The 11,537-nt window shown below is 36.0% G+C and overlaps 2 protein-coding genes across 2 annotated transcripts; both read left to right on the top strand.

The window, feature by feature from the left end:
- Positions 1–2,941: 2,941 nt before the first annotated feature.
- Positions 2,942–4,093, top strand: LOC18047149 (blue copper protein). Its single transcript, XM_006445150.2, has 2 exons — positions 2,942–3,398; positions 3,500–4,093. Exons 1-2 carry the CDS (start codon positions 3,200–3,202, stop codon positions 3,949–3,951), a joined length of 651 nt encoding a protein of 216 aa, XP_006445213.1. The 5' UTR covers positions 2,942–3,199; the 3' UTR covers positions 3,952–4,093.
- A 762-nt stretch (positions 4,094–4,855) lies between these two features.
- On the top strand, positions 4,856–11,081 carry LOC18047148 (synaptotagmin-5). Its single transcript, XM_006445149.2, has 12 exons — positions 4,856–5,326; positions 5,459–5,567; positions 5,908–6,009; positions 6,485–6,535; positions 7,142–7,262; positions 7,375–7,496; positions 7,625–7,723; positions 8,099–8,179; positions 8,284–8,369; positions 8,735–8,960; positions 9,680–9,844; positions 10,368–11,081. The coding sequence occupies exons 2-12, from the start codon at positions 5,463–5,465 to the stop codon at positions 10,746–10,748; spliced, it is 1,539 nt and encodes a 512-aa protein (XP_006445212.1). The 5' UTR covers positions 4,856–5,326; positions 5,459–5,462; the 3' UTR covers positions 10,749–11,081.
- The last annotated feature ends 456 nt before the right edge of the window (positions 11,082–11,537 follow it).

Genomic DNA, 11,537 nt, shown 5'->3' with positions numbered 1-11,537 from the left:
GGACTGTTTATCAATTAGTTAAAAATAATTTATTACCATTTTACACTTAAATCAGGATTATACCAAATTTATAGGGTTGGTGCGAAACGCTAAGGAAAGAAATAGTGGTCTGGAATCAGCTGTTAGGCTTTAACCAGACAATAGTATTAACTAAATATACCCCTCATATTTCTAAATACATCTAGCGGTGTGATCTCATTAGCAGATTGATGTATTTGGTGATGGTCATCCTTCCAAACAAACGTTTTGAATTGAAATCTCTCCTGGCTATTCTTAAATTTTGTTAAACGAAAAGGAAATATCACGACTGGAAGATACTGTTTATGTTCTTAGTGTTTTGAATATATATATATATATATATAACTGTAAAAATTATAAAAAAGTTATAATACTGAGATCTAGAAGCCGTATTCAACATGGAATTGGAAGATGGAAAAGTTGAAGAGTTTGACATCTCTATTGCTCCCTTACTCGGGCAATAGTGAAAGAGACTTTCCATTGCACCCGCAGGCACACCATTTCTCATGCCCAAAAAGCCGAAATGAAGTTAGACATCTGGGGTTTCATGAAGTGTCAGAGCCATTAAGGGGCCTAGTCCAAAATCACATAAGATTTTTTCTTTTTAACTCCATTAAATTATAAATTTGTTCCATTGAATGAATTAAATATATTAAACACAGGTTCAAAATATATTAAAAATCTTAAATTTAAATTTTATTTTAAAATTCTCATAAATATTTACACGCACTCTTATTTTTAGGACCATAAATTTTATTATCTCAACACACGCGCACACACACACACATATATATATATATATATATATATATTTGTATTTCATATCGGTCAAATTTTTTGCCCCACTAACTTGATGTTCTAGCAGCACAGCAGTGCCACTAGTTTCATGGTGCCCAAAAATGCTCAAATATTAATGAAATTACTTCTAGTTACCTGCTTCATATAGTATATGTGAAATAACTCGAGTATAATAAAGAATTAAAATGCAAATTCTTGCCAACGCTAAAAGAACTGATCTGGCTTTAGTGAACTTTTCTTGATTCATATACTTTATTCTGTTGATTGTTAGTACTTAACAGCTGAAATTGTTAACGTGCGCGTATCCCTTGCCTTTCAAGTTTCAATGAACTGTTGATCTTTGATCATTGAAAAGTTATTAAAGCTTCATTTTTTATGCTTTGATTTATCTACCAATTTATGATTCGTTCTTTCAATTCAAAAGGTTCATATTTGGTTAGAATAATGAAAATGAAATGGAAAAGGAAACAAAAAGAGAAGTGAATGCAACGGGCAATACAAGTGAAGCAAAACCAATCATCTATCTCATTTGTTTTAAACTCAACTAGTTAGAATGAAGACAATATATTGATATAATACACATACAAATTGATCAATTGTGATGATGTAGATCAACACATATATGCGAGCGCCCTTATTTTTTTTAAAACCGATACGCTCTTAAGTTGTGGGGTTTAAGAGAGTTATTTTGGCTTAAAGTGTGTTTGCATGGAAAAAAAAAATGAGGGCACCCGCATATATGTATAAACATGTTCAACTTTGTCAAAAAAATGTAGGCTTCTAAATACTAAAAGATAAAAAAAAAAAAACAAGTGTATTGAATTTTGTATTTTCCTTATCTTTTAACTCCGCATGAAATTCACATTTTAATATTTGCACTTACAAAGTTATATATATATATATATATATATTCTGCACTAACGAAGTTATATATGTATGTATGTATGTATATTGGACTGTCTATTTCTACTGCTACTGTACTATCCTTTCTACATTCATCTTCTAACCAAAAGTCTAGATACCAGAAAGTCCATTACCCGGTTCTAAGCGCAGAGCCCTATGCGATTACAAGAAACATGCTCGAGCTTGGAAACATGCCTCATGAAGCAGTTACTAATCTTTAAAAAATTCATGGACACATAACGACCCTCAAGCAAGGTAGCATAACTAACATAGTAATTTCCTCTCCAGAGATAGCCAAAGAAGCATTACACTAATACGATCAAGCCTTATCTAGCTGAACAATGCAAATTTATTCATGCCCGAAAGGTTTTTAGGGCGACAAATTGATGTGAAAGTAATGGTAAGTGACGCCAACATCAAGCGGACCATGAATATATATGCATATCATTATATGACTGAATGCTAGAAGTACATAACATTTCATAATTTTGTGAACCGGTCTGCTCCTTTTGTTGATCATCAGAAGTTCATTGCAAATTGCAATACAGTCGATAGATAGTTCTTGAAAGAAATTTTTGGTTATGCCACCCCTTAAATTCTCTTGTTAACTTCTGGGAACAAAGAATGCTAATAAGAGCAGTTATATTGCGCTCAGCATATGATATCTGCTGACTGCAATTCACATGTCAGATTCTTTCGACTCTGCCCCATACAATCAAAACGCTCAGAGAAACTGAGAAAGCCACCACTTTATAAGTCTCTAGCTAGTTAGCAACGATACACCATTTTATTTATTTATTTATTTTTTGGCCTCAAATTATTCAGCTGATTAACTAGAAGAGGTGAAATAGGAAGCCCATTTTGCCTTGCAAATTAAAAACGAGTGATAAATAAATAAATTCATAAAACATCGATACACAGCAGGGACAAAAAAGTACCTTATTACCTAACGAATCGATCCCATCTTATACCCCACTGTCAACTGTATCAACCAACAAATAAGCACAAAATCAATTCAAAAGGTTTTAGAAGGCTTTATAGTATACACACTGGTGGTGAACTTGGGGTAAGAGAATATCAAACTTATAGAACAATGCAGCTTCAGTGAAAAGGTTTCTTTTTTGTTTCATTTGTGTGTGGGGGGGGAGGTGGGGGGGTTCAATATTTCCCGTTTGATTAACATTTGATAACCAATCAAAATTTTTCATCAAGCTCTAATCACGAATTAAGAAATTCAAAAGTATAGAACGAGTAACTAATATAAACTAGAATAAAAGAGCGCCTAAGACAAGCTCCGGTTTGAAATCTGACTCAAGTATGAACATGTACCCTGGACCCCACACCGACGTGGCCCAAAACCAGGAGGACTAGGTACACCGCTTGTACGAATATTTTAAGTTTCAATCTCCTTTTAAAGACGCAAAAGCGGAAAGCCCCACTTCGCAAGTCATCAGATCAAACCGCTGACAGCACATGAACTATGAAGACCATATTACTAAATCTAACGGTGATCGCGCTCCTGATCACCGTCGTAGCGTCAGATACCCCTGCAACGGCGTACACCAATCACACTGTCGGTGGCCCCGCCGGCTGGTCCTTCGACGCCATAAATAACATCTCTGCCACTAACTACTCCTCTTGGGCTGCTAACCAAACCTACAACCTTGGAGACTACCTCAGTAAGTTTCTTTTTCTCAGTAAGTTCATTTCAAATGACTTTCTTTTTCCTTTTACCTCTTTCTCCTTTTTTTTTTTCACAATTTTCTCACGATCCAAACAGTTTTCAACACGAACACTAACCAGACGGTGATCCAAACCTACAATGAGACTACATTTAGCAGCTGTACAACCGATGACGCATCGGACGATGATACCTTCCACTACAACGGTGGCGGCAATGAGTTTGGTCAAAATGTGACTATTGCTGTCCCGTTGACTACGACGGGTACTAACTACTTCTTCTCGGACGCTGAAGATGGCTTGCAGTGCCAGCGTGGCGTGGCTTTTGAGATCTCCGTCAATCGCGGCCTCGGCTTGCCTCCTAGCCTCAACCAGCCGCCTCCGCCTCCTTACATCGAGCCGCCCGGTCCCGAAACTTCTCAGATGACGCCGGTTAATATCAACGGTGGATCGCCGGAGATAGATAATAGTGCGCTTAGGAGTGTTGCTAACATGCGCTTTCTATTGTCTCCGCTGCTCATTGGCGTTACCAGTCTTCTTCTAGCCTTCTAGAGGGACGGTGCGAAGTCGGGGATAGGAGCGGTATTTTGGTTTTTTATTTCTTGTCGTGTAGTGGAAGGGTATGTTTGACTTTTTATTTACATTTGTTTTGGTTTGGATGTGTTTGGGTGCAGTAATAGAGTGAGCTTTACCACGGATAGGAGGCATTGAGAATATTCTTTGGCACTGTTATTTTTTTATATTTTCACTGTTTCTCAATTTGGATTTTCAAACAAAAATGTTAAGTGAGAAAAATGATTGTAGCCATTCATTTTCTTTCTTTGTTGATAGTCCCCGACATGTAAAATCAATAACTAATTATTAACACGTGATATGGATATGCCTTTTTACGGGATTTTATTGCACATCCTTATCATTTGTCTTTAATGCTCTTCGATTTTCTCGCTTCATGGTTTCCTATTGCGTGGCGTGAATCTGACGTCTTATTACAAAAGACCATCATGCCGTTGCAAGAACGATAGTTTGAAGGAAGTAATATAAGAATTTAGCATAACGGACGTAAAGGAATAGTGTTTCCAGCAAACAGCATAGCGGAAAAACCAAGGCGATCCCTTTCAGTTACGTTAGTCTGATAATCACGAACCAACAGATGATAAAAAATTTATGTACATACAAAGTGAAATTTAAAAAAAAAGAAAAAAAAAAGAGAAATTTGGTGCAATAATGACGGATGTTATCAACCTAAACTATATGAGCATGCCTTTCGGTGAAGCGGAAAGGCAAACAAAATTTAGTTATAGTGCATAACAACATTATTCAGACGATTGCAGAATTGCAGATCCCAGACTAAAGAAGGTAAAAAGAGGAAAGGAAAAAAAAACAAAAACAAAAACAAAAACAAGAAAATGAGAAAGTACGGGGGCACAAGTACAAAATTCCCAATTTTTTTTAGGAAAGAGATATTTCTAACAGGTCAGTAACCGACAGACGTGCAACTAACTAAGTAATTAATGCTTGCGTGAAATTCAATGTCGACAGACGTGTGGCGGGGGGAGTTTCTTTCTGTATTTGATTGGACCTCTACACAAGCACTGAGCATCACATTCCCAACTTCAGATTCAATGCCCGCTTTTATCTTTCTCATTGCTTTCTTACCAATCTCGTGGAGCGAATGCCAACTCCCAGTGTCTGGATGAAGACATGACATAAATTTGGAGCGAGAAACCGAAACGAAAATATCAACGGATTAACGTTTAGTGAGAGAGAGAAGATGGAGGCAAAGTTATAAAGTGTGCCCGCTGGGATCGACGTTTCGTTTATTTATTAATTATTTTTATTTTATTTATTTTTCAGAAAGTCGTCTTTTTCTGATCCGCAAAATACATATTACAATTTCTTGTGGCCTGAGTCTCTCCAATTTCGCACTGTAAGTCTCTCTCGGTCTCTCTTTCAGGTCTCTAAGATGTAAAATTATTTGATATTTGTTCGATATTTTCTAGGTTTTGACTTCTATGGATTTTCTTTGCTAAAATAAAGCGTAACTCTGTTCGGATTTCAGGAAAATGGGGTTAATTTCTGGTGTTTTCATGGGAATGATCTTCGGGATCGCATTGATGGCTGGCTGGCGGCACATGATGAGATACCGAAGCACCAAAAGAATTGCAAAAGTACTTCTGTTTTTTTTTTTTCGATATTTTAGCGAAACCAGTCGGTTTTATTTGTTAATTTTTGTTTGGAAAATTTCACTCAATTAGTTTCTGTATTTTTTCTTGCTTGTTCGATTGATTGAATGTGTCTGAAAATTTGAACATTCGGGAAGATTTATCAACTGAACCTCTTTTGAATCAAAATTGTAATAGTAGAAATTGCCACCATCACTGTATCTTTAATTTTTGTGGCTGCGTTTTGCCTTAAGTTCTATGTCTGGTTATTGCTGTATTGAAAGTTTTGAACCATCTAGATGTGTGTTTGTATGACCATAATTCATTGTATTTATTCTTCATACAGGCAGCTGATATCAAAATTCTTGGGTCCCTTAACAGAGATGATTTGAAGAAAATCTGTGGCGACAATTTTCCTATATGGATATCATTCCCTGTTTATGAACAGGTTGGTGAAATTTCAGTTGATCAATTGATGTTTTATCTTTTGGTTTGTCCTGTATGGTTCTTATGTTAACCTTTCTTTCTTTGCGCTACATAGAATCCTTTTTTCCAATATTATGCAATAATCTTCAGTTGTATGACACTATGACTATTGTTTCCAAAAGGTCACTTTGCTAGTTTGCTAATGTTTTTGTCAATGTTAAGAAATGGTATATGACCTAAAGATTTATTAGATTCGTGAACAATTCAATTTGCATCACAATGAATTTATAAAAATTGTATCTAAGACAATTCAATTTGCATCACAACTAATTAATAAAAATTGTATCTAAGCTCTAATTCTTATTTATTTATGTTGCTTTCTGTTTCATGTTTCATGAAAGTATGCCTTTTTCTCTTTTTTTGGAATTATTTTGATTGTTAGAATTTGCTTTAGTGTCAAGTGTAGCTCATAGCACCTTACTTGTGGGCTCTTTCAGGTGAAATGGCTGAACAAGGAATTGAGTAAATTATGGCCATTTGTTGCAGATGTAAGCCTCTGGTTTTTCTCAAAATTTAAATGTACAATAAGATGCTTACTTCTTTCAGCTATTCTTATAGCCTCTTTTGTACCGGTCAGCATGTTATGACTCGTGACTATTTCATAAATTTTCGACTTCCTCAAACTTGGTGTACCCTGGAGCCCTTAATTTTCAATAATGAAGTGTAAGAATTTTACTATTGTAAGATGAGAGAAATTATGCAAAAGAAGGCTAGGAAAATGAGGAGGACCTACATCACAGGATACCATTCTATGAATGATATAATAACACCTGAATGTTCATGTTTATTGTAGGTGTTAAAACAAATTGTCTTTTCTACTGTTATACAGGAGGTAGGGAAAAATATTGTGCTGTAGTTGGTAGATTTTATGTGTTTGCGTTGGCAGGTTCTATTTAGTTGTTCGACAAAAAAGGTATTTCTTGTGAGAAATGAAAATTTTATTAGTGAAAAGATGCCGAAACTGAAATGAGGAGGGAAACCGAAAACAAAGAGAGAAATAGAGATTAGAATAAAGCAAATAGATTTGCCTTATGCAAATTTGTTTCAATCTCTGAAATGTTAAATTCAACCTCGTTGTCTGTGTTTGTTTTCAGGCAGCAGAATTGGTGATAAAAGAATCTGTTGAACCATTACTGGAAGAATACCGACCTCCGGGTATTACTTCTTTAAAGTTTAGCAAATTGTCCCTTGGCAATGTGGCACCCAAGATTGAAGGTATACTTCACCCATGGAAATATTTTTGTCATCTGGTTGTGTTTCCACTCTTCTTATTTTCTTGTCAGTTCCTTCTTAAGCACTTATGCTTGGATAATTTCTTATTATGCAGGCATCCGTGTTCAGAGTCTTAAGCAAGGTCAAATTACAATGGATATTGATTTTCGGTGGGGTGGTGATCCAAGCATTATTTTAGGTGTTGAAGCTGCAATGGTTGCTTCAATACCCATCCAAGTAGGTGTTTGATTTTACAGAAGACTATCTCATGTCATATCATGTTTTTTTTTCCTTCCTTTGTATTTGGAGTCATACCATTCAAGAGGTTATTAATTTGGATGTTGCCATGGTGCCTTATCCTACAGTTGAAAGATCTTCAAGTTTTTACTGTTATACGTGTTATCTTCCAACTTGCTGAAGAGATACCCTGCATTTCTGCTGTTGTTGTTGCTCTACTTTCTGAGGTACATTTAAAACAACTGTAGTAAGATGTGTTAATATATTCAAATGCCTCTGATTCTTCAACAATTGTACGAATCTTAGCTTTGGACTATAACTGGTCCCAGAAAAAGTTCATATATTGTTGATGGTCTTGTTAGTATTTTGAATGTTAGTGACTGTTTCCACAATTTATCAGATGTCCCTTTGTTTTAAGGACAAGCTTTTGAATTTGTTTAAAATGTAAAGGGAAGTTTGGAAACGAAATTTTGTATTTGATGTATTTGTATTTTCAAAGAAGCCAATATCCACAACAGAACTGAATTATATGAATTAATGGGTGTATTAGAAAAGTTCCATACATATTCTGAATTGACTAATTCTCATGTACATTCAATCAGCCAAAGCCAAGAATTGACTATACACTGAAGGCTGTTGGTGGAAGCTTGACAGCCATTCCTGGAATTGCAGATATGATCGATGTAAGTTATATTCTTTGTAATTTTTCTGATTTTATTTTTAATATTTCCTTTACTTTTCTTTTTTTAACTCAGATTCGTGATTCTGCTTTTGTCACAATTGTTAGGATACTGTGGATTCAATCATCACAGACATGCTTCAGTGGCCTCATAGAATTGTTGTTCCGATTGGCGGTATACCTGTGGATACTAGGTAATTTGTTATCGGCTATTTTTGTTCTCACTTTTTGCTGGTCACACATAATATTGGAATATGGCAAAAGTTTCTGAATTTTGAGTTGGTTCACATATTTATGCCTGCATTATGCCTTAATTTTCTGGTGTTTGGTTCACATATTGATGCTTGGACCTCGGAGGATCTATTTTCGGCTAACCTGATATAAATAGGAAAAAATAATCATTCTTCCTCTTAATGTTTTGAGTTGTTTGGCATATGGTAAATCCTCAATGTAGTTAATTTAATTTATATTCATGATGTTTGGTGTATTATTATAGGGATGTTAAGTAGTTTTCTTTTTCTGAAAAATAGTCTGATACAACATTCCTTTTGTTATCCAGTGAATTAGAGCTTAAACCTCAGGGGAAGGTTGCAGTGACCATAGTGAAAGCGAATAATTTGAAGAACATGGAAATGATTGGGAAATCTGATCCATATGCTGTTGTGCATATCAAGCCGCTATTCAAGGTTAAAACGAATGTCGTAGACAACAACCTGAATCCTGTTTGGAATCAAACATTTGAGTTGATTGCAGAAGACAAAGAGACTCAGTCACTTATCTTTGAGGTTTATATTTTCTTGCTGTTTTTCCCTGCTCAGTGGGTGCCCATTTTAAATTCTGAATATGGTGCCGCTTTGTCCAATATGCATCTAATATACATTTATAAATATCTACGAATTTGCATCTATATTTCTGGTGGGCAAATACTTTAATTGTCATGAAGATTTGAGATGGTTCGTCCATAATGCTAGAGCTTGTTAATACTATGACTGAACCGTAAGACCTGTTGTGTGGCCTCTACATGTTGCATTATATACGTATAAAAATTTGGGAGTTGTGATAATTGAACATGTTTCAAATAGAGCTACGCAATTTTAACTTCAACATAGCCCATCTACCTAGGGTTGAATTCTTTTGTGCTACTGAACTCCATCTGCATGAGCTTAAATTTTCCATTTGTTGAACACATTGTGTGTATCCATCATTTTTTTTTCCTTTTCAGTAATTCTAAAGCCACAAACTTCAATTGATGTGGCATAACAATATTGGTTGGATGAAAACACATGGCCCACGTGATTTATTTTCATTCTTTTGTGTTTTCATCCAATCAATACTACTTATGCCACACCAGTTTGTATGATACAGGTTGTACAATGAGTTTGTGGCTCTAGCATCGGTACGGGAGTCTTTATATTTTTTTATGTAATATTAACTCTTGCAGAGTAAAAGTGCTATAAAGTTGGTTTCCCTTGCTGCAAATGATGTTTCTTTACTCCTGAAATAGGTTTTTGATAAGGACATTGGGCAAGATAAGAGATTGGGAATAGTGAAACTGCCCTTGATTGATCTCGAAGCAGATACTCCAAAAGAGGCTGAATTGAGACTCCTACCGTCACTTGATATGCTGAAAATAAAAGATAAGAAGGACAGAGGAAGCATTACTGTAAAGGTAGGTGCTTCTAAACATAGCTTTAATCTCTTTAAGTAGGTTGTTTTAGATACCAATGTAAATACTATATCGTTCATTATGCTGGTAACTAGATATTGGTTTACTTCATGCTGTTGCTTTTCAGTTCATGAGAATCCTCTTTGCTAATAGACTTCTTCTCTTGTATGTGTGTTATGAATCCTTTATTCTTTATAAGAACTTGTTTGCTGTCTTGTTTGTAACTTTTTTATGTGAGGAAGGATTGCATAATGAATTTTCTAAATGATGCCAAATGTGTCGGCCTTTCTTAGAGAGATGGACTTGCGATTGCCCATTAGTAGTTGTCTCCCACAACAAGGTGGACTTCTGAGGTTTGAGTTGTGGTGGTATCTTCACTTCAGAGCTTTAGATTGTTTTCTGAAAAGTGAAATCCTTTTTCAGGGTGCTATCTGGTGGAATTTTTCTTGTTTCTCTCTACTCTGTATTAGCGTATTTTATTGGTTATTTTTACCCTGGAGTTATCTGGTTTATATATATACTTCAGGTACTATATCATGAATTTAACAAGGAGGAGCAGTTGTCTGCTCTAGAGGAAGAGAAGAGGTTCCTAGAAGAAAGGAAGAAACTGAAGGAAGCAGGAGTTATAGGAAGCACAATGGATGCAATAGATGGAGCAGCATCCCTGGTGGGCTCTGGTGTTGGAATGGTGGGTACTGGTATTGGTGCCGGTGCTGGGCTTGTGACCGCCGGTGTTGGTACTGGGGTTGGACTTGTTGGGAGTGGCTTTGGAGCTGTCGGCAGTGGCTTGAGCAAGGCTGGAAAGTTTATGGGCCGAACCATCACTGGGCATTCCAGCAAAAGGAGCGGCACGACAACTCCTGTCAATAGCGTCCAAGAAAACGGTGGAGCTAAGCCAGTGCAGTGAATATTGTCCAAGAAAATAGTGGTACAAAGCCTACTCCGGTGCCACTTCTCAAAAACGTGAAATTTGGCCCACTGTTTGTACTTTAAATTTTAGGTTGAGAGATTTCATTTTAACCCTCGTATATCTCTAGTAGTTTCTACAGTGCGAGTCTTCTGCTGTTTGGAAATTGATTATCATCCGAACTTCATTTACCTTGTCCTCTCCGTTCGGGTCCCCGTATACATGGATCTGAATATGTTGTTATAGACCATCAAACATTTAACATTGTACAAAAAGGAAGTTCAGTTTTTCAAGTTCTAAATTCGTAAAGAAGGTGGTTTGGTTTTATTTTTATTTCATATCTACGTGGATTAATTGAAATCCGTCAACTTAGTATAATCGCTCGTAGCTCGCTTGCCAATTCTCCTGCTCCCTCTGGTCAAAGCCAATAGTCGCTCTCGTGAGTTAGAATCTTGAACAGGGAACGAACAACCTGTCATTTCTCAGATCCATCTACTGTATACAAATTAAAACACCACAAACAAGACCCCATCCAATGGAGAGTAAGCTACTTTCTGTCGGCGATGATCTCACGTAGTTTGATCCCGTGAACATAAAATATCAGAACTTTATCTGTGACACGTGGTGCAACACGAAGGTCGTATCGTAGCCAATCTTTGGAAAAGAATAATATAATTTTCATTATATAGTTACGAGTAATCTTTTGGGTCCAGGATCTTTTTATTACTGATATTACTTATATTTATAATTAGATAATCACTGTAATTAGTCAACATTAGAAATCTATAA

Source organism: Citrus clementina, unplaced genomic scaffold, assembly GCF_000493195.1.
Source record: "Citrus clementina cultivar Clemenules unplaced genomic scaffold, Citrus_clementina_v1.0 scaffold_3, whole genome shotgun sequence".
Taxonomy (NCBI): domain Eukaryota; kingdom Viridiplantae; phylum Streptophyta; class Magnoliopsida; order Sapindales; family Rutaceae; genus Citrus; species Citrus x clementina.
The sequence above is the reverse complement of the archived record's forward strand: the minus strand, read 5'-3'. Positions and strand labels throughout refer to the sequence as shown.

Excerpts from the sequence above, each read along its gene's own strand:
- LOC18047149 (XM_006445150.2), top strand. The coding sequence starts at position 3,200 with ATGAAGACCATATTACTAAATCTAACGGTGATCGCGCTCCTGATCACC. Across the intron at positions 3,399-3,499 it reads CAACCTTGGAGACTACCTCA|TTTTCAACACGAACACTAAC; the intron begins GTAAGTTTCTTT and ends CGATCCAAACAG.
- LOC18047148 (XM_006445149.2), top strand. The coding sequence starts at position 5,463 with ATGGGGTTAATTTCTGGTGTTTTCATGGGAATGATCTTCGGGATCGCA. Across the intron at positions 6,536-7,141 it reads TATGGCCATTTGTTGCAGAT|GCAGCAGAATTGGTGATAAA; the intron begins GTAAGCCTCTGG and ends GTTTGTTTTCAG. Across the intron at positions 8,180-8,283 it reads GAATTGCAGATATGATCGAT|GATACTGTGGATTCAATCAT; the intron begins GTAAGTTATATT and ends CACAATTGTTAG.